The 26559-nt window shown below is 43.4% G+C and overlaps 1 protein-coding gene across 6 annotated transcripts in view; it reads right to left on the minus strand.

Annotated features, from left to right (window-relative positions):
* Positions 1-13478: 13478 nt before the first annotated feature.
* The window catches only part of map7d1a (MAP7 domain containing 1a), a 44409-nt gene continuing 31328 nt past the window's right edge, over positions 13479-26559 (minus strand). For 5 of the 6 annotated variants that reach the window (XM_069656543.1, XM_069656540.1, XM_069656542.1 and 2 more), the window contains 9 exons: positions 25884-26122; positions 24993-25254; positions 23497-23677; positions 21553-21657; positions 20032-20082; positions 19882-19942; positions 18080-18161; positions 17510-17748; positions 13479-14428 (listed from right to left, as the gene is read on the minus strand). In XM_069656543.1, coding sequence (XP_069512644.1) covers positions 14418-14428; positions 17510-17748; positions 18080-18161; positions 19882-19942; positions 20032-20082; positions 21553-21657; positions 23497-23677; positions 24993-25254; positions 25884-26122 — 1231 coding nt within the window. In that variant the 3' untranslated portion in view covers positions 13479-14417. The remainder of the gene's footprint in view (positions 14429-17509; positions 17749-18079; positions 18162-19881; positions 19943-20031; positions 20083-21552; positions 21658-23496; positions 23678-24992; positions 25255-25883; positions 26123-26559) is intronic. The other variant, XM_069656539.1, reaches the window with a different exon arrangement.

Raw genomic sequence — 26559 nt, forward strand, 5'->3', positions numbered from 1 at the left:
AAAAAAGAGAGTAATGCAGTTCAGAATTTTAACAGTATAACAGTTCCCTGACGCAGCGTTTGCTGCTCCTATTTTGGCAAGTCAGTGGCCTTTTACAACAGATTAGGCTCATCATGCTGTTTTGATTACATGCTGTTTGTCATAAGACAAAATCTGTGGATCATGTGGGGCAGGTTTCATTCTCATTCGCATCTATGTGTGCTCTTTCCTGAATGTAGCAAACCCTACAGTGGGAACTATACTATACATCTCTCAGGATGCTGATGACTCCTTGTTTTATGTATGTAATTGCTTTAATGGCACCAAAGACAGACACTGAATACCCCTCTCAGTGGATTTTGTCCAGAACTTCATTAGGTTGTAGCACATTATGATAAAATGACACATATACACAACAACAAAAAATACACTAATGCATTTCAGTATTTAAACAAAACAACAGCTCATTGTCTCAGCTTTTCCCTGCTCCTATTTTGCCAAGTCTGTTAGCTCATCATGCTGTTTTGATTAGGTTTCGTTAGTCATGAGATAAAATCTGCTGATTATGTGCGACATATTCCATTCTTTTTTGCATCTCTGTGTGGATGCAAATGTAAAATGTAGCAAACACTACAGCGGGAACTATACAAACATCTCTCAATATGCTGATGACACTTAGTTCTATGCATATAGTTCATTTAATGGCACCAAAGAGAGACGCAGTATACTCTCCCTCTCTCAATGGGTTTTGTCAAGATCTTTATTTAGGTTGTAGCACATCGCTTAACATAGTAAGATTTAATGTCCCATCTAAATTACAATGTGACTGAAAGTACAGAATGCACAGTAGATGTGTTTATGGTGTAATGTATGTTAAATGCGGTTTTGTTTGTTTTCTGAATACAAATAAAATCCTTTACATTTTATTCTGGCTTTTTAATGCATCATGATTAGCCTGAACACCTTGAAGGCGATCCAGCCTGTGACTAAGATGACTGAGTATGCGAAAGTTGTGATGAGCCAACCCACCTGTTTTCTCTCGTGGGATAGCTGTAATCAGGAAAACGTGCTTGTCAGGCTTCCTCAGAGGTTGCTTTTTCTTTTGTCTCTGAGGTGTATGAATCTGGCCAAGCTTATTTTCTTAGAAATTAAATGTGACAATCATTTGGTGGGAAAGAAACAAAAACAGGAGTGGCAGAAAAGTAAATAGGGTCAAAGTGGAATCATACTGTAAAGTTATTCTTCTGCTCTTACTCCAGTAAGGCAAACATTTCCAGTCCTGTCCACTTCCGAAAAGAAACAAGTCAACCAGGAAAAAATGAGGCCCCATCAGCTTCAATCCAAACATTGTTGGTGTTCCACCTATAGTAGCTATATTATGAAACTGATTGAATTTAGCTACGAGACATATAAGGGCTCAGCTGCAGTTTCGGAAAAAGGAAAAATGCTTTCTTTTCTGTCTGATTTACATTTTTTCTCTCATTTCTGTGATGGCAAAAACGAGTGATCTCATTTTATACCCATTCAAACTGCTGCCAGGGAAAAATGGTTTGGTTTGAATAGAACTACTGTTCTGCTCTGTTCTGTCCTGCTAGACGTCTCTGCAGGGCTCAGGGATGCTGGATCCAGAGCTACTTCTGTGGCTTTTGGTTTCTCGCCAAGGCTCAGCTTAAGCGGTATTTCCCCCCTTTTCCCCCTTGTGTGTCTGATCTGTGCTGCAGACGCATGCACACTGTACACACACTGGCTTTCACACATAATGCAGAGAGCAGCCACGTTGTCACACATGTTCCATCAATCGCTCCTTGATGTTGACACACAACATCTTCCAGCTAACACATTTTATTTTCCACAACAGTGGCAGTCACAGTTTCCCTGCTGCTGCTTCAGTTCCTGTTGGGGGGCAGAGGGAGCCTGTCAGCATTACATCCAAGGCTGTAGGGCTCAGAGAGCTTTTGGCTTTCAGGAATAGCTATGGCGACACACTGCACCTTTGTAAACTCGCAAGGCATTCTGAATTTGTTCCTCTCATAAACAAGCCCAAGCTTTAAATGATGAAATCATATCAGGTTCATGGGGAGGGTACAAACTTGACCTCCGCTTAAATTGTCTCACTCCCGCACCTATTAAATCGTTTTTTCTTAGACCTCAAAGCGACACTTAAGAACTGTAAACTATTGCACAAGTTCATGAGCGCCGTAAGTAAGGCCTTCATGTAATATTTCTATAGCTCAAGCATGGAGTGCATATAAGGCGAGGATGTAGCCAATAGGTTTGTAAAGAGAAGCCAATGTGGAAGTGCCTTAAACCTACATTCTTTTTAACAGCCAGCAGGGGGCGACTGCACGCTTGCAAAACAAAGTCCAATCGTAGGTTGGCTTATGAGACATTGACCCTACTTCTCAGTTGATTATTACATCAGTGAACTTTTCCTAAGGGTCCCATTCGCTAGTTTTGATCCTTCTTTAATGCAACATTAGGTCCCATTTAGAGATAAAGCAGGGCATGCTTTGGGGTGTGGCTACTTTGCAATAGTGCAAACAAGTCACTACATTAGCGTCCTTTCAATCCGCATGGGGCATCGTGATGCATATCCACCAAGTACGGTCACTTCTGGCTCCAAAAGAACAAGTTGGTGAGACTGCCAAATTCAAGGCTGTAAAACTGTAGTCTACAAACAAATGGTTGCAGCACCGTGTCTACTTTTAGTCTACAGTCTGTGAGCTACAGTCATGGAATCTTTGAGTTTTATAATATTATGTAACCATGTATAATCAAATTAGGGCCAAGAGCAGCCAGAACATGCAATGACCTTCTCTCCCGTGCATCTCAACCACACTTTCAAACCATCACTGTGAAAGTATCTGAGACTTCTGGTTTTGTAAAAGAGGTAGATCAAAACGATTGCGGTCTTTCTCCAGTCATGAAACCTCACTGCCCTCAGTCCTGCTGAAACCCAAGATGTTGCACAAATTGGACATCATCTTCGCGTTTGTCTACGCATTATGCACGGCCAGTTGTTGGGAAATGTCTACTTTATGATCGTTGTGTGCGAAGATGCTGAGCTTTGCAAGGGGAACGCTATAATGAGGAAGTGCCCTGGCACTAAACCTCCAGATCTCATCCCCATCAAACTGTTTCTCATCAATATTTCTATTCATCCACCCCATGGCTCCCACAGACCTACAGTCTTTTTTATTTTTTTATACAGGACGTTGATTTAGTGCCTTTCACACCAGATGAAGAACACATGTAGAGAACTTTTGGTTCTGGTGTTCCTTTTTCCACTGCTTTTTTATGGAAAAAGGGAAGAACAGAGGACAATTCTCTTTTTGTGCAAAAGGGTGCAAAAACTTCACCAACAATTTGCATTGAGAACAAACAAACAACCATAAAGTTTTTTTGGACTGCTTCCTGAGAAACACAACAGGGTGCCAAATAACAAGGCTGTCTCATGACGAAATCCTTATGACTTTGATGTGTGAGTTAGTTATTCAGCTGAAAATAAATTATTGTTCCTTATTTCTGCACATTTGGATCTCTTTAAGCCCAAAGTAAGAAAACGCTCCAAGCTTGCAGAACCTATAATCAGCTTCTTCTTGTTCTCTAAGTGATTCAGTGTTGGTTTCATATGGGAGAATCAGATACACATGAGAACGCACTGTGCTCCTCCTCAACACACCCTGAAGTGCACCCATTGCCTCTTTCTATCTCCTCAAAGCAAAACCCAAACATTTACGCAAGACCTGACACTTCAATAAGCTTTTCTTGCAGCATGTCTCTAGTGATGTGCAAAGAAACTACCACTACTACTACTATATATGCAGTGTGTATGATTGTAGCATCGTCTACAAGCACCAGTTCCTTGGCTCCCTGCTGCCTATCTTGGCTGCACTGATTGTTTTTTGGCTCTGAGTTACGCAAGTTCATGAATTCAAATGAGTCCAAAGTAATTTTAACCAGGACCAGCTTACTGCCCTCCATGCCAACCACGCTGCATACCGATGCCAACCATGAGAAAAATATTTCCTTGTTTGGAAATATCAGTGGGCAGACAAAAACCTTCTGCAGGACTCTTAAACCCAAGAAGTCTGGAGCCACTTGATGTGATTAGGTAACGTGGAAACAGACACTACCTTACTATGCACAACGGAGTCTGGTGTTGGAGAAGAAGTGGTGGGCTTCTGAACACTTTATGTCAGCTGCCATGCCGCTGAGCAAACCCCTCTGAAATGGGAAACTCAAGACACAGGCAGTGACCAAACAGATGACTTCAGGTCAGAGTCCTGCTGTGGAGTTTCTTTTAAAATACAGGCCTCACAGAAAGATGGTGCAGGCATTCTGTTTCCTTCATCAGTCCAGAAACTGATCTTGTGGCCTCAAGAACCACAAGGCTGGTGGGCGTCCTGCAGGCAGCTGCTGTTTATTTTTAATTAGTGCTGGTCTTAGGGGATGGAGAAGAAAAGTAACCTCAACTTTTCCCGAGAAGTAGCTTTGTCTCCTCTGAAGAGCTCTAACTCCTCTGACTCCACTATCCGAGGCATTTCTATACATGCTACCGGCAATGTGGATAACCTCACTTAAATATATCCCATGCAGCTGGGCTACATGGGAGAAAACATGACAGCCTATATGTTTCAGGCGTTTCACTGATCAGCACCATGTGGTTATGGTAACTGTATACATTGTGTCCATGTGTCTTGTATGTTCACTATGTTTAAAATTCAATATAACAGTTGTGTCGGAGTTCAAAGGAGGTCCTCGTTCAAGCTTCAACCAGTTTATCTTATCTGGATTTCCTTTTCCTCCATTCCTAAACCTTGACCCATACTGTGAGGGGACTTTCACAGTGAGTTTGCACAGGAATAGGGAATGCATATTGCATCTGTTTTTAATAGAATTTCAAATTCAGTCCGTCTTGAAATACTTCTATTGGTTTACATTTGAGATACACAAACATGATGCAGTTTAACAAATCTTTTCCCAACTTTCTGTCTTCTTGAAAGAAGCCTTTGACATGTAAGAGGCGATGGGGGTCAGTGGCCGCCACCTCCGAGACACCGTTAGTCATCTTGAGCTATCTGCAAAGAGACAAATTTGGCAGAAAAATGTCCCAGCCACGTCACACTCCGCAGCACCAAACCAAAGAGTCAGACAGATGACACTGCTGGCGAGCTGGCTTCCTCCCACATGTGAGAAGGGAGTAAGAAACTGAAAAAAAGGGATGGTACAATGATGCACAAGAGGGGATTTTCCACTTCTCAGAGTGAAAACCAGCTGTGCTTGATTTCCCTACTGGGAGAGTGGACAAAAAAAGGCCAGTAAATAACGACCATGATTGGTCGCTCCACAGATCATTGGACTAGAAAGAGTTTTCTGACAACAGTGCTGCTAAGTTTGTCTAATATCTTGCTAGCATCTCCATAAGATTAAGAGATGTTTTGTATTTGTTAGAAGTATATTAACTTGATCCAACTGGCCCTGTTACCATTCGATGGCTGCAGTTGAATTACAAGCATAGGTAGACATACCTTTTATTTTTATTAGTCTCACAGAAACACAGCTGGGAGCTGTTTCCTGTGTTTTGCAGGGAGCATAGTTTAAAGAATGAAGGAATATATCAGTACCTTCCTACATACCTCACAGGTCCTAAATCCTCCCAGGAGAGTCCAGAAAGCAAATCATAAAACTGAAGCCTACCTTTAAAAGCAAGGAACGTTGATATCTATCTTTCTTGTTATACGTTTATTGTCTGTTTCCTGTTCTGGCTTACTTTTTTTAATCTTTGCTACGATTTTTGGACATAAGTGTTTACGGGAAATCCTCCCAAAACAAAATTTTTGCAGGAAACTGTTTGGAATCCGGTCATATCTAAACAAGTGTTATTTGCCTTTGTGCCTACGACCACCATGTTTAGAGGCAGTATGTTTTTAGGTGATCCATCTGTCCGTCCCTTTGTTGTGAACGCAATACGTCCAGAACTTTTTGAGGGAATATCTTCAAATGTGGCACAATTTGGAAAAAAATTCAAATTCAAATTCAATTTGGATTCAAGGAAGAACTGTTAACAATTTGGTGGTCAAAGGTCAAGCTCGCTGTAATCTTTGAGAGTGAATTCAGCTTTGGTACATATGGTTCATAGGCATGTCGTTCATGTCTTTCACCAGAAAAGATGGGACTCGGTTCGTTTCAAAATAAACCACGGTCCGGTTCAATTCAGCTGAGAACATAAACAGACTTAAAGTAGGCCCTATTATAGGAAGCGAACCAAAACACTGCATTGTGGGTTTATAATGACCGTTGACAATTGCACAGGCAGCCAGACAGCTAGATGAGTAGAGGACAAACGTGTAGGAATGACGAGGAGGGGGCTCCAATAGAAATATGGGAGGACCAAACGCACAAGAATACTGAGGTATTGAAACTGTTAAGTGAAAAACTAAAGGAGAACAGTCGAACTGTGGAATAACGTCGGTTAAAAGTAAAACAACAACGAAACAAAGTTCAGGATTCTCTGCTGAGAAGTGTTAGCTCGGCAGAGGATTGGGATACATTTCCGTACTACGATGACTTGATGATGATTTATCGTTCTTTTAGATGAACAGGAGTGTGCTCTCTCTCTTTGTTTACTTCAGGGAGTTTTCCCATGTGGAATTTCTGACCAATCAGAAAGCCCTTGTGCATCAAAACTTTTAATCGGCTGATAAAAGCTGCCGGGTGAACACAAACCAAACTCAAGGGAAAATGCAACATTGAAACAATTTGGTCTTTGATTCGGATCACACAAACTGAAGAACATTTTTGGCAGTAACTTTAAAATGCATATGGGTTTCCAGGTCTGTGTGACAAAAGCAACGGCCAATAAAACCAGCCCAATACTAGAACTCAAAATATACCCCTGCCAAACCTTATACACTGCTTTTAAAGTCCAACAGTATTGATATCATTGCCAAATGCATTATAAAATACACCGATTGATTAAACTCAGACGGTCATAGAGGTGGGTGAGAGGATGTTATCAAAACTGGCATCCATCATGGACAACTCCTCTCACCCCCTGCATGAAACTGTGGGGGCCTTAAGCAGCTCCTTCAGCAGCAGAAAGCTACACCCGCCCTGCAAGAAGGAGCACCACCGCAGCCTATTACATTCATGTAATTTGCATGCAAAATTGGTCTACCTAACCAGAGACCAAAAATTTCCACCCGCAGCAACACTTCAAAAGTAGCCCAATGCCGCGGGAAAACCGCAGACATGGCAACCCTGGTGGTGACACAATTTGGCACAACTGGCTAATAGGATTAAATGATGATGTGAGGACTTCTTGTGCCTAAAAGGTCAAATGTCAACTTCACTGTGACATCAAAATGTGGAGAAAAGCTTCCCCTCCAGCCATTACTCCCAAATTTGTATCAGAGGAACACCTGAAGGGAAAATCTTCAAATTTGGCCACATCAATACAGTAATTCTAATTATGAAAATACTATGTGTGCAATTTTGAAGAGGTACTTTATCCTTTACTTTGCAAGCATACTAACTTAAACAGATTTGCTGCATATGGAGAAGGCCATTGCAAGAATAAACTAGATGTAGAAATCAAAGGTCTCACCATGTGAACAGGACAAAAGTCAAAAGCAGGTGTTGCTTATTTCCTCCTCTACATCAGTGACTGCTCACCTGGTGTTTCAAGGCAGTTCATGTAAATATCTTTCAATTTTCAGTCTCTTTTTCACATTGCCGTCGCTTTGTCAAAGCAGGCCTGATCTTTGTCCCAGTGTGGTGTGAAACAGAAATGTGTCACTGTTTTTTTTTAAACTTTCCTTCCACTACATGAATGCTTTCAGTCTGACAGCGCTGACAACTCAGGGCCACTGTCGCCGGGCGGATGGTAGTTTCAGCCCCCCCCCTCTTGTGAACTCTCCCTGTGCTCTCCAGGGTCTCCGGACGGCTGCTCTCACGTGTCATGCAAACACACTCACTTGCCTTACAGACACTCCCACACTTTGCAGTATGCGCACACATACATAAAACCACACACCAACAGAATTGTGGGAATGCAAACAAAAATTCACACACATTCTGTCTCTGTATTCTCTCTCTCACACACACAGACAGACATCCGGACCCCCCCGTACAACCCCTTGTTAACCTTGTGACAATAAGTGTATGCTATACTGAAATGACAAACCCTCAACGTACTTTTTTTCCTAGCAAGAAAAATAAAGAAGAAGATTTAGGGCCTTTGCAACATTTATTTGACTGACAGGGACTTTCTGAGAGTTGAGTTGTTATTTTGAAATAATATTTTAAGTCCTTTTTATGCTGGTTTTAACTTTTGTCGAGCAGGAAATGTGACAAAGCAGGTTCTGATTCCAAAGCTAGTTAAAATCTGAGAAAATCTCCCAACATTAAATCAAACAGACAGAAATTCCCAGTGGAAAAACAAACAAGTGAGCACGGCTCCATCTGATGACTTCTGTGGTTGTAATGTTCCACAGTGTCACAGCAACCAAGACACAACATATCAGTAGAGTGAATATAAACTTCAGAGAGTCATCAGACACTACAGGGGTGCCAGTCCAACAGCTAGAGAAGTGGTCTATAGGGTTTCTTCTTCACTGAGCCAATGCAAACACAGAGCGACACCAGGGAGGATCCAGTTTCTACATTAAACGTATTTGGCTTCCGCTCCTCCTCGCGAGCCCCCGTTTCAGAGTTTTCCTTCCAAATGGAACAAAAAGAAAACTGAGTGATCCAAAGGCCCTCGCTGAAGCTGGCAGCGAGTGTGCAACAGGGGATTAATTCTCAGTTATCCCATGAACTGAAAATAACCAAGCTTGCAAGCTGGCAAAATTGAAGCCGCTTGTCCTCTGTGTGCTGATTGGCAGTGATGCTGTAAAACTGTCAGCTCCGAGATGAAGAGACAACGGATCGATGTCTAAATGTGAAACCTCTGGGGAGTTTGTTACACCGTCTTTTAGCCACTAGTGGCGTGGCTCTTGGGACGGCCATGTTGGCTAGTCAGGTGGTGTGTTTTGCCACCTGTTTGGCCCAGACGGAAATATCGCCTTGACTTTTGGATGGATTGCCCAGACATTCATGGTCTCCAGGTTATGAAGCCTAATGGCGTAAGAGATCCGCTGGCTTTTTCCCTTAGCACTACTATGACGCTGACATTTTGGTTTTCCGTGAAATTATTTAAAGACAATCAGTTGGATTTCCATGATTTTTGCCAAAAATGGTGAACATTGTAAATGTTATACCTGCCAAACACTGGCATGGTAACGAGCTAGCTAGCATATGGATAGTAGCATTTTGCTCTTGCGTGCAGGTATTTCTAGTGCCACCAACAATTTGTTACCCTACATGCCTTTGGGCTTCAGCGGTACTTGGTGTTTAGTTTCGACTAGAAAATGTTGCAAGCTGACAAAACTGGTGAAAATTGTTACTATTATAGCATCCAAAAACTAGCATGGTAGGATTGGCATTTTGGGCGTGTTACATGTGGATGTTAGCATTTTGCTCTTCTGTGCAACTTTTTCCGGTGCCAACAATTCAATATGTCCAGCACGTTGTCCTTTTGACTGGATATACACAAATACATTCTTTTAGTCTTCGCTCTAGGCTACATGGTTTTTAGTTCTGACTTGCAAATGTTAGCATGCTGACAAAAATAAGTAGGGAACAATGTAAATACTATACCTGCAAATACTAGCATGGTGACAGTATCATTTCAGTAGCATTTTGCGCTTGCTCATTTGTTCAGTAACTTGTTTTTTGACCGCAAATACCTACATGCCTTTGGGCCTTGGCTGTACTTTGTGTTAGTTTTGACTAACTGTACTAAATGTTGCATGCTTACAAAAATGGTAAAAAAAAGTTGTTATTATTATAGCTGGAAAAACTAGCATGCTAGGATCAGCATTTTGGTCTTGTTACATGTGTATGTTAGCATTTTGCTCTTCTGTTCTAAGTGTTTCCTGTGCCAACACTTCAATATATATATATGTCCAGTACTTTGTTCTTTGGTCTGAATATGCTCATATATTCTCTTAGCTTCAGCTTTGTCAGGTTTTAGTGCTGACTAGCAAATGTTAGCATGCTAACAAAAATGGTGCCCATTTTAAATGCCGTACCTGCCAAATACTAGCACAGTGACATTATCAGTACAGTAGCATTTTGCTCTTAAAGTCGAGGTGAAATGAAAAATGTCATTTTAATCCTTTTAGATCACATCCCCGGTAATATCGTGCATCTATTTCACAATATAGGCCAAAAAAAATACAGAAAATCCATTTCTTCGTATTCTTATATCAAAATCCGATCATTTTTTCTCCCTGTAAAAAAAATATATCCCGTGTGCTTACATAGGCTAGAACCAAACAATTTCAACCAATCAATCTGCAACATTTAGCCGCAGAGCACCAAGAACGTTCGGTCCGTTAGCTAGCTACTGCGCTGCGAGAACGTCTGTCTACGCCCACTTCTCAACGATCAAATCAAATCCCTCTAATGTTATGTCCCGCCTGCACGTCCTGTTTCACTCAGAAATACGTCACCATACGGAAGCTAGATACTCTCGAAATGCCGTTTCAGCTCGACTTTAAGTGCTGGTTAAAATAGGCTACACTTAGAGCATGGCTAGACTCGTCGTCTGTTTTTTTATGTGTGTTTGTGTTTACACGTTTCTATGTGTGTAACTTTGTTGGCATTACTCAAATGAGAGGTACGCAATTATCAGAGATACATCAATAACCGTAGTTAAAGTATTTGTTGTGATGCAGGTCCAACTTTTGTTAACAACAGTTCTTCAGATGACATTTTGCCAAAGCTGTTAAACAAAGGAATCTCAGTACAGATCAACTGCCAAGCAGATTCACCCATGAAGTAAGCGCCGTCCTGTCCAATAAAGCTGTTCCCACTTTATTTGAGCATGCATGCGTTCACATGTAACCAAAGAAAACACCATAATACTGTGAATGCAGAGTGTGCCACTAAGGTCAGACTCTTAAATACTTGAGGGTTGGTGGAACATCGGACACTCAGGAGGGACGCTTCCATATCTGACAAGTTGTGACAATGATCCAGCAGCTGCCTATTTAGACTCAGCTGCTCCCTGTCGCCAGCGACCACCCTAATGTAAGGCCGAAGGTGCAACTTCTAAGGGCTGCTCCAAGGTATCGAGCCCCTGCAGGGGTCTAATGGGGGGGGTCGCTCTTAAATCTTGCCCTCTCTCGTCGACATAGCTGAAAGGTTGCCATGCTCGGACCGGTTCCTACAGGGATCAAGACGCAGGCTCGCTGTGATTGCTGGCCGTCCTGTGGCCTTTCATTAACGGTCTGCCATCTGAGAGCAGCTGTGTGAAGAGAAGCTGTTGCTGAGCAGATAAAGACGGTTCAACGTGAGAGAAGGAGGGGGCGTGAGCATACGCTGGAAAAGGTTAGGGCGTTGATGGTTGTGCTGTATGAATAACTTTAGCACTGGTGGTCTTATCTGGAGTGGTGTGACCTCGAGCTGACCCCCTCTATCTTGTTCAGAATGGAGGCCGAGCGGGCACACTTGCCGTCCTGAAGCATTTGCGAGATTCGTCACGGTCTTCAAGTGCAGAGATTTATGTCTGATACAACAGTGAGCTCGTGTTGTAAAAGTATGCTGGCTGCATGCTCGGCACAGAGCAGCACCGACATAAAGGTCTGACAACGTGCCCATAAAGTCCTCCTCACACGCGACACAATGTAGTTAGGGCTTTTGTTCTTTTTTTTACATTCATCCTGGCCTAGAGAGGAGGGTAATTACTATCCAGCCATGGATAGTGACACCTCCAGTGCACCCATCAGCGCACTTACAGGCCGAGGAGATAATACCCCATCAATCAAAGTGGCAGGAACATGAGGGGCAATGCAACATGCCAGCTAGCAAGGCTTTTCCATGACTATCTGACTTACAGCTGCACCTTTAAATAGCAATAGGTAGCTTTTCAATCATCCTCCCCATCCCATAATTCTTCTCTTATATTATCCTTCTTTTAAATCCTCATTCTGTGTGAATTTATTCAGAGACTTGGCACTACTCATCCTGTAACTGTGCACTGCCTCGCTGACACCTCCCTAAAAATAGTGCCCACTAATCCTCTGGTCCCCCTCTAAGAAGCACAGCACATTACCAAGGATTGACTAGCAGATGTACTGCGTCCTAAAGCACTTGTGAATTTTTAAAAAAATGTCTGCCTTTTTTTTAATGTAGACATCTAGATGATGTCTGCAAGAGAGCAATGTCCCTGTTGACACGCTGTCGTATCAAACTCTAGAGCAGGCCTGAATCCAGAGAAATGTTATCTGCTGTCTGTCACCTCCGTGCTGCAGTGCTGCACCCTCTGCTGGGGTTGATGAATACGGCTTTTCACAGACAACTGCGGTGGCAACTTAAGAAACCAGTGAGATCATGTTGTCAAAACTCACACTTAAGTGTCGGCAGGAGTTTACATCTTTCTTAAGGAAGCTCGGGAAGCCAGCTGGCGGTTGCAGGATCTGACTGCTCTATGAGGTGATGCCTTTGTGACTCTTAAGGAAGTTTGGTGCTCCGGCAAAAGCTTATATTTGTCTGATGATTTATAGTAATAATGGCATTGAAATCATGTTAACAGCTTTAAAAAGACAGTTCTCACTTACTTTAAATCTTGGTCACATGCATGTTGGGTCTCCTTCATGACAAATCTTGTCCTTCTTTGGGTTTCATTTTGGTGAAACATTCCTCTACAAGACACTTAGTTAAAAAAGGCTCTGCATGCATTGCTAAGAGCTTTCCATTGCATGGTGATGAAATAATATGAAGCCCGCTGGGAGGTAAGAAGGCCATCCGTGCATCACAGGTTCAAGTTAACAAACTGCACTCCCTCATACTACTGGGCTCCACTACAAGCAGCTATAAGTCATTTACATCACATCAGTCCTACACGATGATCAGTGAGGCATACCTTCGTGGGACATAAATTGTGTTTTCAGTACACTTCAGCTGCCTTGGTGGTTGGAAACAGTGTGTGCCAGGACTCCCACTGGCCACCAAACTATACTGAAAGGAGGGGCTGCAGATAGAGCGGCATGTACCCCCTGTGGGGATTTTGTAAAAGGAGACCCAAACTGAAATGGACAGCTGAGCCAAGTCGAATGCCTTGTATATCAACTGCGCTCTGGTACCATCTCTAAATCTGTTTTCCTGCGGTGAGCGTGCAGCCTGTCTTTCACGACTCTCAGTGGGAGTGGGTTCTTCCCCTCGAAAGTCAAACTATTGTTGAGCTTCAAGAGTAAACAAGGCAAACTAAAAAACAAAATATACCAAAACTGTCAAATTAGTAACATTAGCAATTTCTACGTCTGTTTTAGATGAATGAACTGGCAATGTTTTATAAGATTTAACATCTGCATCCTTTTCCCCTCTTCCCACAAAATCCCCTCATTTCATCAGATCCAGTTTTTCAAGAGAAAATAGAAGCAGAGACCAGAGACTGGACAGCTTGTCTTTAATAAGACTTTAGATACTCCCACTGACCTTGTAACGCACATCAAAATAATTATAGCATATACACGCACCAGCATTTCAAACACATATGAGTCCATGGAATCTCAATGCAAATGAGAGAAAACAGTGTCATGCTCGCACATGTGAAATAAAAACAACTGTTACACAGTGGAGTACGTCTGCTTTTAGGGATTTGACCTTCAATGTTTCCTGGTTTCTTTATCGTCGAGGGTGCACGCTTATTTTTTACATCCAGTTCTGCATACAATCAATCAAAGCTGAGGTTTGAACAGACAGTACACACAGTAAGAAGCTGCTGCATGTGAACTTACATTTTTAAATCTCTTTCCAGATTTCTCAGTTTACAAAAACTGTTACAGGTAGCTTTATACAAACCAGGAAGTATAAAACCTGGTTTTCTACTCAGAGCAGAGTAGCATAAAATGACTCCCTTTCATACAAGTGTAGGCCCGCCGCTCCTCTCTCCATCACAAAGTTAATTTACATTATTCACAAAAATGTACCCAGTCTTTTTATATTTCTCTTTCAGTTAAATAACTAAAGAATAAAGTAAAACAAACACTTCAGCTTATCGTAATAATTACTCAGCTGGACTGTAATGTACAAAGGATGATACCGTCGGTTATTGAGGTGCGTGGGTGTGTTTTATAGATTTTTACACATTTTGATGCACCTGTCTCGTAGGTGGGAACACCTTCCATCCTGTGTTGTCTTCTTGCTTCTGTCCTGATGCTTGGGTGTCATCTTCTGCAGCCCTCAGAGGGAAGCACGTTTGCTTTCAGGGGCTGAGGGAAAAAAAAGGGTGTTGATTGGCACAGGTCACCGGAGTCCCCATGCGAGCGTTTGGCAGGGCTGGGAAAGGTCGTGACCTCAAGCGACGATCACTTCAACACTGGAACATGTCACAGGACCTCTGTGAGGGAGAGCAAAGGGTTAAAGGTCAGCAACCATTGATATTCATCAACACATGCTTACAGACAAAATGAAGTTCGTAGCCAAAACAGGGTCAACCTCTTTGATCTGAGAATCTTTAAAGGGCCAGTTCGCCGATTTTCAACCTCAGTCCGATCATGCTATTACGGGGAGCTAACGCCATTAAAAAAGCAATTTTGCTCTGTGCCTTTAGAGGACGCTATCCACTTCTCCAATGGACACTGCCATGGGAGCTTGCTACCCTACTTTTCCTCAATCTATGACGCCTGCCTCCGATGTCTCTTTCAAAATCGTCAGATTTGAAATGTAGACTGCAGACCTGAAGATTTTTTTAGACGATCCACTGGTATATTTTCAGATTCTGTACCACTCCGAGCCATTGCCTGCAGCGAAACGGTAGTATTTAATTCCAGCATCTCTCACTGGGCCGTTCCTTTCAGAGGGAGTGGCACAATGCACGCTGGGTGTTGTAGGAATGTAGAATAGGCGAAACCACGAGCTGTTTGTACAACTTTCTCCACAGCTATGGCGCCAATTGCAAATATTATTGCTTCTATGGATTACAGAGAACACCAGCTTTGACTGAGGGTGGCTTTTTCCAGGGAGAATTTCTCCTTTAACCTGGTGACAGTACGAAACACAAGAAATCGCAGCATCGAGAGCCCATAAACCTTTACTGTTGTTTGAACGAGAGGATATTGAAAATACCTTAACTCAAATAAAAACCGTGTTTCAGCCAGATGCAGCCAACATGTGAAACAGGTTTGTAATTGTCGTAATGCCAAATAATCTGACTGACTATGCCACGTGTGCCTACTCTAAAAAAGTATTAACATTCAAATAAACCCTGGAAGAATGCCTCCGTCCTCTGAAGTTACATTATAACATTCAATTAGTCTCACATATCAATCCTCCCGATTGCAGCCCTCTTCATAAATATCCTGCCTGGTAAAAGGTGTCTCATGTATCGACATTTACAAGAGTGAAAACGAGAAGAGAGAATGTTGACTTTTTATATCTGGGAGTTAAAAGCTCGAGGTGTTGGAAGAACGAAGTAGAGTATTAATTAAAATGCGATAAAAACGTGAAAGGCTGTTTGCTTTCTGTAATATTTACGACTGCTGGCTATCGGGTGAAGGTTAAGATCTCGCAGGAAGGGGAGAGTAGGGTGCTGCTGACGTTGCTGCAGAGTGCGGGTTGAGTGAGGGGTGATCTGGTGCTTAATTGCGTGAGGTCCTGTTTCTAACCCCTGGCAGCGCCACACTTGTGGATAGGGTCTCCTCATCACCTCGGCCATACTGGGGATTCCTCACAGGCCCCTGTCAGAGAGCTGCTGAGTAAAAGCTGTCATCAGTATAAAGATACCCTGCTCCTCTTCACCCCTTCCCTACACGATTTCTTCCAGATCCCGGCTCTACAACTCCGTAGGTGTAAGTGGAGTCTCCTCACCCTCCACACCATCCTCTCTCAGGAAGAGATGACCTGCGCATTAGGTGAAGTGCAAGTTCAGGCTCGTGGTTGGTGTCTGCCATCGGCAGCAGCACTTACGATGGTCTCTTGTGCTGCAGTCTTTATTGGGTAATGTGAACTTGGATGAGTGTAAATCAGGCTCAGTACAAATAAGCTCACAAGCTTGTCACAAACTAACCATGGCTCAGTTTGCTGATTTTTTACGAGGGACAGATGAGGAAAAAAATGGAGCTGGAATATTGGTGCTCTTTGCTTAACCAGATCCTGGAGGAGCACATGTTTACAATGGCACATCTGGTCCGTCATAAAAGTTGGATTTTGCTAAATTATAAGGTGTTTCTGTTTGAATTATTATTGCTGGATGTCTCCTGTCTTACACTAATCAAGTACCAGCATGCACTATGTTATTATGGCAATACCATTTAATACAAAAACATAAATAATATCTGTTTTAATCGTTCTTTTATTTTCTTCAGGATGTTGTCTTTAGTCTGGTGTTATCTGTTATTTTAATCTTTCTTTTATAAGCATCTAAAGATGTTTCCATGAAATTCTCCCTCCAGGGATCAACAAAGACTTATCTAGAGTTGCCTCAACCTTTGGACCTTAGGCAGAATTAAACCCTTTAAGCCAAACCAACGTTTCCATGTCTTAATCTCCTCTGAGACCACTAACTGAACTTTATTTACAGCTCAGTTAAAAGTAAATGTCCCTGTAGTTCATCCAAAAAGCTGACACTAGATTTTTAACTAAAACAAGAGACAACCTATAATTTATTTTCTGCACTGGTTGGCTTTGAATTTTCAAATCAATTTCCCTTTTAAATGTTACAGTTAAAGAGCAGCCCAGTCATGGTCATATTAAATCCTCTCCTTGGAATGATAAATTGTGTCTGATATGTTTTTGTAAAAATCCTCCCAAGGCATCTCCTCCTTCTCCCTCATTAAAAATTCCTGAATCTGCATAAGCCCCGCCCACTATGCACATTTCCAACCGCCCCATCCGTCATGAAAACAAAACACGTCTCTGCCATCGTTTAGTGGCGACTTGTTGAAACTTAGCTAGCTCGAAATGTAGTAATTAGTAGTCGTAACGCTAACACATGGTTGCCATAATGATATGCATAGCGTCACCCCGTCCATTAACGGGATTGGCTCCTTAGGTTTGTGACGTCTCAAACCTGCCAATCTGAAAACGTGTTGTTCAGCCTGTCCTTGGTACGCTGCAGTTTAAAAGCAGACAGGCCCAGCCATGGAGATGACTGCTTATGTTGTTCCTGATATGTCTTGTAGCACATGAAGAACACGGAGATGTTTACAAGGTTAAACACTTGATGTTCACTGGAGGGGGTCTTTAACATGTGAAGGATAGATACACTTCTGTTTTTGTATGGATTAACAAACAAGTTATAAATGAGTAAGCTTTAAGTGCTGGCAGCTGAGCTGTTTTCCACTCCTTCCAGTCTTTATGCTAAGCTAAGTTTCTTGGAATGTTGTTCATTTTTTTTTTTTTACTTCTGGATAATGGAGTCTTGGTCTCAAGTCTTCAACATCACGTCTTGTGTTTTGTAAAGCAGTCTGTAACTGTGTACCTGCAACATGCTGAGGCTTCAGGGGGCCGGTCTTTTTCATGAATGAATCCTCACTATCGAACGTAAGGATCGGCTCGGTGTCCATGCTGCTCTCAGAGTTATCCCGCGCTCCGTTGGTTGTGTTGCCATGATTTGCAAGATGGATGATATCCCCAAAGTGGGCAGTGTCTCCTCTAGTGGATAGTCCGTTCTCATGTCTTATTGGCTGGACCCCGTTGACCACTGGGACTGAGGGGCTGCTGGAGAGGGGAAACACAAAGCAGAATATGGTTGTAGTTACGTTCGGTAGGACGGAGTGAGTCATACAAAACATGAGTCATCCCAGTGTTGCCCAATTACAGAAGGTTTTTTTTCAATCTACCCCATGAAGAATCTTCAAATTCAGAACGTAAACATTTCAGGAAACAAAATCTTTCTCACAGTATTTCAGTTGTTCGATTGTTTGGCTCGCCGTGTTCTCGTTTAGCTTTCAGTTCAACAATTGACTTGTTATTTCTGCCACACAAGTTTTGCATCAACACGAGCACAAAGAAAGTTTCACATCAACTTAAAAGGGAGCAATAGTTTTACCTTTCTTTGCCATTAGTCTGTCCATTTTCCGTCTTGTGATTGGGCAGGTTGGCCTCTGGCTTTGGCTGATATTCAGCAGATGCTAGAGGAGACAAAGAGAAACAACCATTAATCCAGCGTAAAACAATCACAGCAACATGATCATCGTACGCTATCAACATCATAAAGGGTGACCCCATTAATGATCAACCATGTCATGCTATTTTTTTGTGACGGGAACAGGAGGCCACATTCTCCTGGGGCATCCTTCCTGTGTAGTCCCCCCGTCACTCGGCTCTGCTGAGGACATGGCTGTGGTTGAAACAGATCTCTACGCACCCGCTTACAATGAACGCACGCCTGCCAGACCTCCGACCACATCAGCGGCTGGCTTATGTTTGCCTGCGTTGGGGAACTTGGCCTCGAACAGCAAATCTCCCCGACCACATTGATCCCCTTCGTCTCACTCATCTATTGTATATGACGTGGAAGCTTAGACAAAGAGCGTCAGCAAGTTTGATGCTTTTTTTTTTTTAAACAATTGTGTTAAGAATATTTTTCCATATTTAGAAGTTGTGGAGAGAGAGGATATGTGTAAGGCCTTTATAATAACACAAGTGCTTTTATATTATTACTGTGTCAACAGTTAATGTCTGATAAAGGCTGCAGGCTCTTCCTCTCTAAGTCCCAGAGCTTGGACAACAGGCAAGCACACATGGGTCCTATTCTACTGAGAAGTAGTCAAACTGCAGCTGTACAGGATGTGAGGCGGAGATATATAATCTAATAACCCTTCATACAAAATCCTCCAAAGGGAGGCTGACTCAGGGGGAAATGAAAAAAAAGTGCAACAAATACCTGTGACTGTTTAATCTCACATATGGAAGACGTTACATAAGAAGAGGAGAGATGGGCCAGTTATGGACCATCACATTATCAGCCTGAAGGTTTAATAATTAAAATCAGTTCATCTGCAACAACATGAGTCACTGTCTAACATGTCGTTCAAGTTGCTAATTGAAGCAGTGCAAGCTTTTATTCAAGTCTTATGCCTGGCCCACACTAAAGGATTTAAGAGAGCTCACACATGACAATATACAATCATAGATTTAACAGTTTAGCTCCTATAGTGTGTGGAGAGCAGCGATTACGCCAAAACAGCACACCACATTCGCCAACAACCAGAGTCCGACTCTCAAAACTGTGAATCTCGCAAAACTCTCGCGGTTAAACGAGACTTTAGAGTAAACAAACATGGCGGACGACGGGCAGGAAGATTTGGCGACGATAGTTTTTGGACTTTTTACTGAAAAAAAGAAGAAACTGTCGATAATGGCTGTACTTTATGCTCCCCGTTTGCTTTTGTCGCCATGGCTGCGGTTGTTGTGCTTCCTTCTTCAGTCAGCTTGCTTCCCCATTGGCTGCTGTTTCGCTCCATGTGACAATGCACAGACTGCATGCTCAGCTGTCATCGGGGTTCCCCCCACACAGGGTAACAGATCGTAAATGTTTAACATGTTTTAGGATTTGAAATCTGTGCGGCCACGACGGCCTTCCGAACAGATCGGGGGAAGTAAAATCACTCTTAACATAGCGCTCACCACAGGAACATCTGGAGAGATAATCTTTAGAACCATCAAAAAATCTGGGCGGGAATCGCGCACAAAATCGGCCCGATTATCTTGCAGTGTGTACCCAGACACGTAAATGGGAGACCAATTAAGACTATTACCCTACAGGATCCCTGCAGATTAAAGGCTTGTAGCTGGTAATGACTTTCCTCCATCAAATGACAGACGAGTTCAGGCTGATGTTCTGCTTACCTTTGCTGCTCTCTGCCTCTTTGTCATTGCCGTTCGTGGGCGGGGAGGACTTGGTCTCCTTCTGTGAAGACGGGAGATAATTTAAGTCACTTTTGTTGGCAGGTTCAGATTTGTCTCGTTGCTCTAGTTAAAACTGAACAGCAAATGTACCTTGTCGCCTCCATCTGTCTTGCGTGTCCGCTTCATGATCTCATCCAGACGCTGAGAAAAGAAAGAAAGAAAGGAATAAGAGAAAGGAAATGCCAATAACTGAACTTGTTTAGTGTTTGTTCGTAGATTTTCCACTTCAACACAGTACAGGATCAGGTCAGATGTGTTTATAAAGATCAGAAACAAATGTTTCAGTTCTCATAACATTCAGAAATTTAACTTATTAATACGGCCTGTACTACTAACTAGTGTTACTTAACTTAGTTGGAAATTAGATTAGGGTTATGCACAGTGGGTTCGACTGAGCCCACACACCTCGCAGACTCTGATTTCACATTTCACTGTTCATTCCCTCTCTACACCGGTGAAAAGGGGTCTCCCTGTCTCTTGTATCCAAGGCTATTAATGTACCAGGTCAAACTGAGGCCCTCGTGCTTCCAGGTGGAGGGCTGTGTCAATAGTGATGAGTGTATTCAGCTGGAACACCAGCGTAGGATGGCCGAACAATGAACAGTGAGCTAGGCGATACGCCTGTGCGGTGCTAAAACACAAAACTGATGTGAAGCTACTTTGTATGCACAGGCGATGACGACCTTCATCTGAGGACACTGCTAACCAGAGACAGGAAGGCCATCAGTGCAGCTGCCACTCATAAAAGCATTTATAAGATCCAAGATTATTCATGGACAGCTTTCACACTCATGGCTTTGGTATCTAGTTTGTCTGCTAAACTTCCGCCTCAGGACTACAGATTCTTGTTCGTCTAACATGTTGCTTTGTTGCCCATCAGGATGGATTTAACAGTGTTCCTTCTGGCCACAGACACCTCTTGAAGAGTTTACAAGTCAGTTTCGGTAGAAGTAATTCAGTCTGTGACAGCCTGTTGTGTTTGGGGCAGAGGACATGCTGTTCCCGGGGGCTGATTCCAGCACAGAGCCGGGCTCGGGCTGCCTGAACCAGGCCTGGTGCACCTAGATAAGAGCCTAAGAGCTAAGATGAAGAGAGAGGGAAAGAAAGGCTCAGCTAGAACACAGAGGCAGATGTGGGTGGTTTACTAGAGTAGATGGTCACAGTCACAGAACACACGCACACATCAACACACAGATGATTGGCACAGCAAGGCCTCTATTATTACTGTTTATATATAGCTCCATGCTCGCACACAGTCTAAGCCCTATTAAATCATGGCATGCAGACGGCCAATCCTGGATAAGCCAAAAACATCATTCATCCTGGTTTTGAGGAGTCAACTTTCAAGCCTGCTTTTGTCATGTCGGGCGGCAGACCACAGATTAATGTAGCCCAGAATATGATACATCCATTGAGCAAGGGGAGCTTATTGTGAAATGAATGTAGATTTAGTTTTGCTGATGTATGCTGAGGGCAGACCTGGGACTGTCGGACATTTTTATTCCTAAAATACCCAGGCAAGGTCTATTAAAAAAGAATGAGGTTTGAAAAAGGTGCCTTTAAAACCTGGCCGAAGGAAACAATGATGGGAGGACAGATGTGTTGCCCTACCCTTTTCCTCTCCAGCCTCTCCTGCTCCTCCTTCTGGAAGTGTTTCTCCCTCTCCAGACGCTGCTTCTCCGCCTCCTCCCGAGCTTTAGCCTCAGCCTCCTCTTTCTGAAAAACACACACAGGCGAGAATCCAACCACAACTTTAATGCCAGCAGAAAGAGGGGGGAAAAAATACTCAGCCAAAAATAACATGCCTTTCACGTAACAAGGGCGTGGTCGCTCCGTGCAATTATTGTTTACAGCCACAAAAGGAAGATGGGTTTTTTTTTAGAGCCAAAAGGATCTATTTTGAAAATTTACAGCCTCGCGAGGACCACTCAAAGCGAAATACAATACTTGCTTAATTATGCCTTTGCGTAGTTGCACTGGATCATATGCAACCACAGTGCCAATTCTGTGAAAGACCACAGGGGGGTGGCAAAGTGCAAGAGCTGGATGCACAGAGATAAGACGGTGCCAGGGCTCATCATGGTGCAGATTTACAGGATAAACAAACGCTGTAATGACTGGCTGCATTTCCTGTTTTAATTGGTTTCTACTAATCAGGCATCATTATCTCCGGCAACATCCACCAACACAGAACGAGTCAATTATTCCCTCATTTTTCAATTTACAATAATGGAAAAAGGGTAAAAAATAGGGCAACGCCAATTTTGATTAATATTTTCCAGTGGACAGCATCATCCACTGATGTAGAAAATACTGCATTTCGCTCTTGAACAAGCCTGTTATTACAAAGGTCAGTGTGAGCAGCTGAGCTAAAGTAAACTAGTAACATTAAAAAGATGCCACAAACAGATTGTTTGCTTCAGTTTGTGGTGCCTGGGGATGATGTGTGGCTGCAGTGAGTGAACATGTGTCTTGACCTTTGCACAAAAGGCAGCAATGACGATCACACTGCTGCTTTATGGGGCTTTTCACTGCGACAGATTAAAGCTGCATCCACACTGCAGGCCTTCATGCTCAATTTAGATTCTTTTTGGGGTCACTGTAAAACATGGATGGCTCTCGGGCATTGGGACTTTGGATGTGCAGAAACTTTTGTGCAAGTAAGCGACATCTTCATCAGAGGCGGGCGAAACAGACGAGCGGCAAATTTCTCCGGTATGAGCCTTCTAGTTTTGATTGATGGAAGCACCTCCTGAAATAGCAAATCTTAAATCTGCTATTTCGCCGTCTCTCCACTGCTGTGGGTCGTTGTCCTCTACAGTCTTCTTCTTTTTTAGAATCACTCCTGGAAATGTGCGTATTACCAAGACAACGCGGACCAATTCTAGTGTTCGAATACAAGTCGCATGCAGGTCGCCTGTTTTGGATTCTGATTTAGTACCACATATTCAAATAGCCTAGTTCCGAATTTAAAAAAATGCGACATCATGCAACTTTTTGCTGTTCACGCTGATTAAAAAAAGAAAAAAAAGAATTGGGGCACTTTTAGCTGCAGTAAAAAGACTTAGGGTTTTATGAGTTCCTTTCACCTTTATCCACAGGCGCCGATTCATGTTTCTGCCGATGGCTTTAACGCAAATTGGGTCAGCCTTAAGCAGTCGTACGTCTCTCTCTATTTCAAGTCTGCAGAGCATGTGTGACTTTCAGTAGGCTAGGTGAAGCCTCCCCACAATATCAGAACAAACATGTGGGGAGGGGCTAGAGCGAGGGGAGATTGCCCAGTGCCCTAATCAATCGCGGAGGGCGGAAATGTGTCGTGAAATAGCCTATACTACGACCAAAGGCGCTGATCTCGTGGGTGCTTTAGGGCCCGAGCATGTGTGGGAAACCCTGGTAGAGTTTGGCGCCAGCGGTTGCTCGGCAATCTCCGTGCTATCGCCGCCTATGCCCTTATCCGACGATCAGGTGACCACTGAACCTCATTAACACCCAACCTTGCTTACAGCTTCCTTTTTACTTGCTTCCCCTGCACGCTGAACATGAAAGTCAGCATACCTGTTTCTGCAGGCGTAGGTTCTCCTCCTGCTCCGCTTTGGCCCTCTCCTCGGCTTCCTTCTCCTCCTGCAGGCGCTGGGCTTCGTCTCTCTTCCGCTGCTCCTCAGCCATGGCTCGGGCCTCTTCCTCCCGGACTCGCCTCTCTTCCGCCTCCCTCGCTATCCGCTCCTCTCTCAGGATCCTACAAAGTGCAGGCATAGTTCTGAGGATATGTATTCTCTACAAAATCATGTGCCAAACTCTTTGAACATTGCAAACAGTCTGTTGACATTCCATTCCCTTTTTTATGATAGTAATACGATAGTTGAACGATCTCTGCTGAGTTGACATTGAGGCAGAAACAACAAGAAAGTATTTAAGCGAATGGAAACAATTGGAAGTATGAGTGTCAACGAGAGAGCACATAAATTCCCAAGCTGTAAATAGTGACATGCTGTGGTAACAATCAGTCAACAGGCTATCAAATTCTGAATGCTTACACACATCACAGCCAGTGACGAGTGAGGTCTCATTCAGACACATCTGTAATGATGCATGCAGTCATCCTGTTTAGTTTAATGGATGATGTTCCATTTATTACTCAGGAAATACCTAAATGTCGTCAGCGAAGTTTAGCAGCATAAAATAAGCAAACCCAGCATATTCTACTGCGTATATTTCACCATGACATTTCATGAATAAAGGCACACTTATGAAAAGACATTTTACTGTTCTGTAATACTTTTGCATTAAAGGAGCAGTTCGCCCCTGGAAAAAGCCACTGTCAGCCAGAGCTGGTGTTCTCTGCAATCGATAGAAGCAATAATATTTGAAATTGGCACCATAGCTGTGACGAAACAGCTCGTGGTTTTGGCCATTCTACATTCCTACAACACCCAGCGTGCATTGCGCCCCTCCCTCTGAAAGAAACGGCATAACGAGAGACACTGGAGTGAAATACTACCGTTTTCGCTGTAGGCAATTGCTCAAAGCGGTACAGAATCCGAAATACAACGAGAATACACCGATGGATCATCTAAAAAATCTTCAGGTCTGTAGCGACATTTCAAACCTGACGATTTTGAACGAGACATCAGAGGCGGGCGTCCTAGATTGAGGAAGTGTAGTTTAGCGAGCATCCTGGCCTCTGTAGTCTGGCGGAGGTTTTTGAGGTCCATTGGAGAAGCAGATAGCGTCCTCCAAAGGCACAGAGCCAAATTGTGTTTGTTTTCTACCATCAAGGCATTAGCTCCCCATAACAGCATGACAGAACTGAGGTTGAAAATCGGCGAACTGGCCCTTTAATTCAAATGTTACATATAAGCCTGAGGTTGTAAATAAGCATTAAAATGATGGCTCTTGTGCTCCCTTCTTTATGACCTTCAGTTCAATAAATGACACAGCTGACAGGTTTGGTTTTTATACAAGCTATAGCTTCTTTTTCTGAGTGGGATCACAGCTTGTGAATAACTGTGCCTCTCTGATTGTGCAATGAGGCGTATTAGAAACCCACTGACCTCTCCTTCTCCTCCTGTTCGCGTCGCTCCTGCTCCTCCCTCTCCCTCTGCTCTCTTGCCTGCTTGCGTCTCTCTGCCAGGATGCGACCCGCCTCCTCCGGGTCATTAGTGCCTGCCATGGGCTTAGATGATGGAGAGGGTGCAGGTGATGCTGAATGGACCGGCTCAGGTGAAGGGGAAGCTGCTGTGCTAACTGGCGTGCTCGACCTATGGGTGGAGGCGGCAGCTGAGGATACTGAGACGGCAGGAACCAGGGGAGAACCTAAAGCATGGGAAACAGCTGTTAAAGTCGAGAACACACAGATCCTGTGCTGCGTGTCTGAGTAATGACTTTTAAAGTCAATGATTATTAATAAAACGTTCAACAGCAGCCTTTTCTCTCCACATGCACTCTGAAACATTCTGCCATCAGCAGCAGGAAATTGTAAACAGCCGTAGCTTCAGCCTAAAAAGTCAGTGATTACATAATTAAGGCTGATTAGTGCAGCCTCTTGGAGCTGAGTGTGACAAGACGCAGGCCATGGAGCTGTGTGTGGCTCACTAAATACATTCGCTGTGTTTTCATGGCTAATTAGGCTTGATGTAATCTCTGCCTATTGGCTTCTTGAAAGAGACACAGATTTTCCAGAGGCTTGTTCACTTTTTCCATTAGATCCTTTTGTCTGGCCAGTCACAGGAAGAGAGCAAGCCAGACAGTGAAGAGTTCTCATAATAGAAAAACATAATACAGTATGACTCAGCCGAAAACTACCACTGAATCACAGCACCGGCCAAATAGGACAGTTTATCCCACAGTGGAGATCAGAAGTTGAGACAAAAAGCAGATTACTGTGCAGTGGTCTTAAAAATTATATTACTCAGTGCATGAGTGATCATTATCTAAACTGTTACCTCTTCTCTCTTCGGGGGTTGAAGGCCTGCGGGACTCCTTCACTCTTTCGAGAGGGACAGGGGAGGATGTGCGGTGGTCTATCCTTGCAGGGGTCCTGGCTCTTTTGGGCCGACTTTTCGGGGTCGACGGGCTTCCACGTGTCGATGGAGGCTTCGGGGAGGCAGCAGGGCTCGGGGACGCAGTTCTGCCCTTAGGCGTGGCTGGCGATGACGGCCGTTGTCTTGATAAAGGACTGGGGCTGGAATACAGAAAAACACAGGGTTAAAATATAAGACTGAAGAACACTATGTCAGCAGTGACTCTTTTATATACCACTTTGTTATTTTAGACCTGGGCTCAAATGTTTGTTTAAAAAGACTTGAGCCAATAGCTTCACAGCAGACAAAGCACTCAAACATTGCATCATCTTTAAAGTGCATTATCGGTCAGCTGTTTACAGGCAATGCAACACTTGGAGGAAAAACATCCATTATGCTGAAGAGGCCCTCTGGCACTGACAGCTCTGCCGAGCTCTCTGTTGCGTTTTTGGAGAGTCAAAAAGCTTGTTTTTTTCCTGTTCCTTAATGTCATGGAATGTCATTTATTTCAGTGGCCTAGGGATGAGAGAGATCCTTCACTCAATCAGAGCATGACATATACGGCCATTATAAAGCAGACGTAAACATGGTCGTCCTC

The sequence above is a fragment of the Semicossyphus pulcher genome, unplaced genomic scaffold (assembly GCF_022749685.1).
Source record: "Semicossyphus pulcher isolate SPU_LCO1_2020_fin unplaced genomic scaffold, fSemPul1.0.p SCAF_9, whole genome shotgun sequence".
Lineage (NCBI taxonomy): Eukaryota > Metazoa > Chordata > Actinopteri > Labriformes > Labridae > Semicossyphus > Semicossyphus pulcher.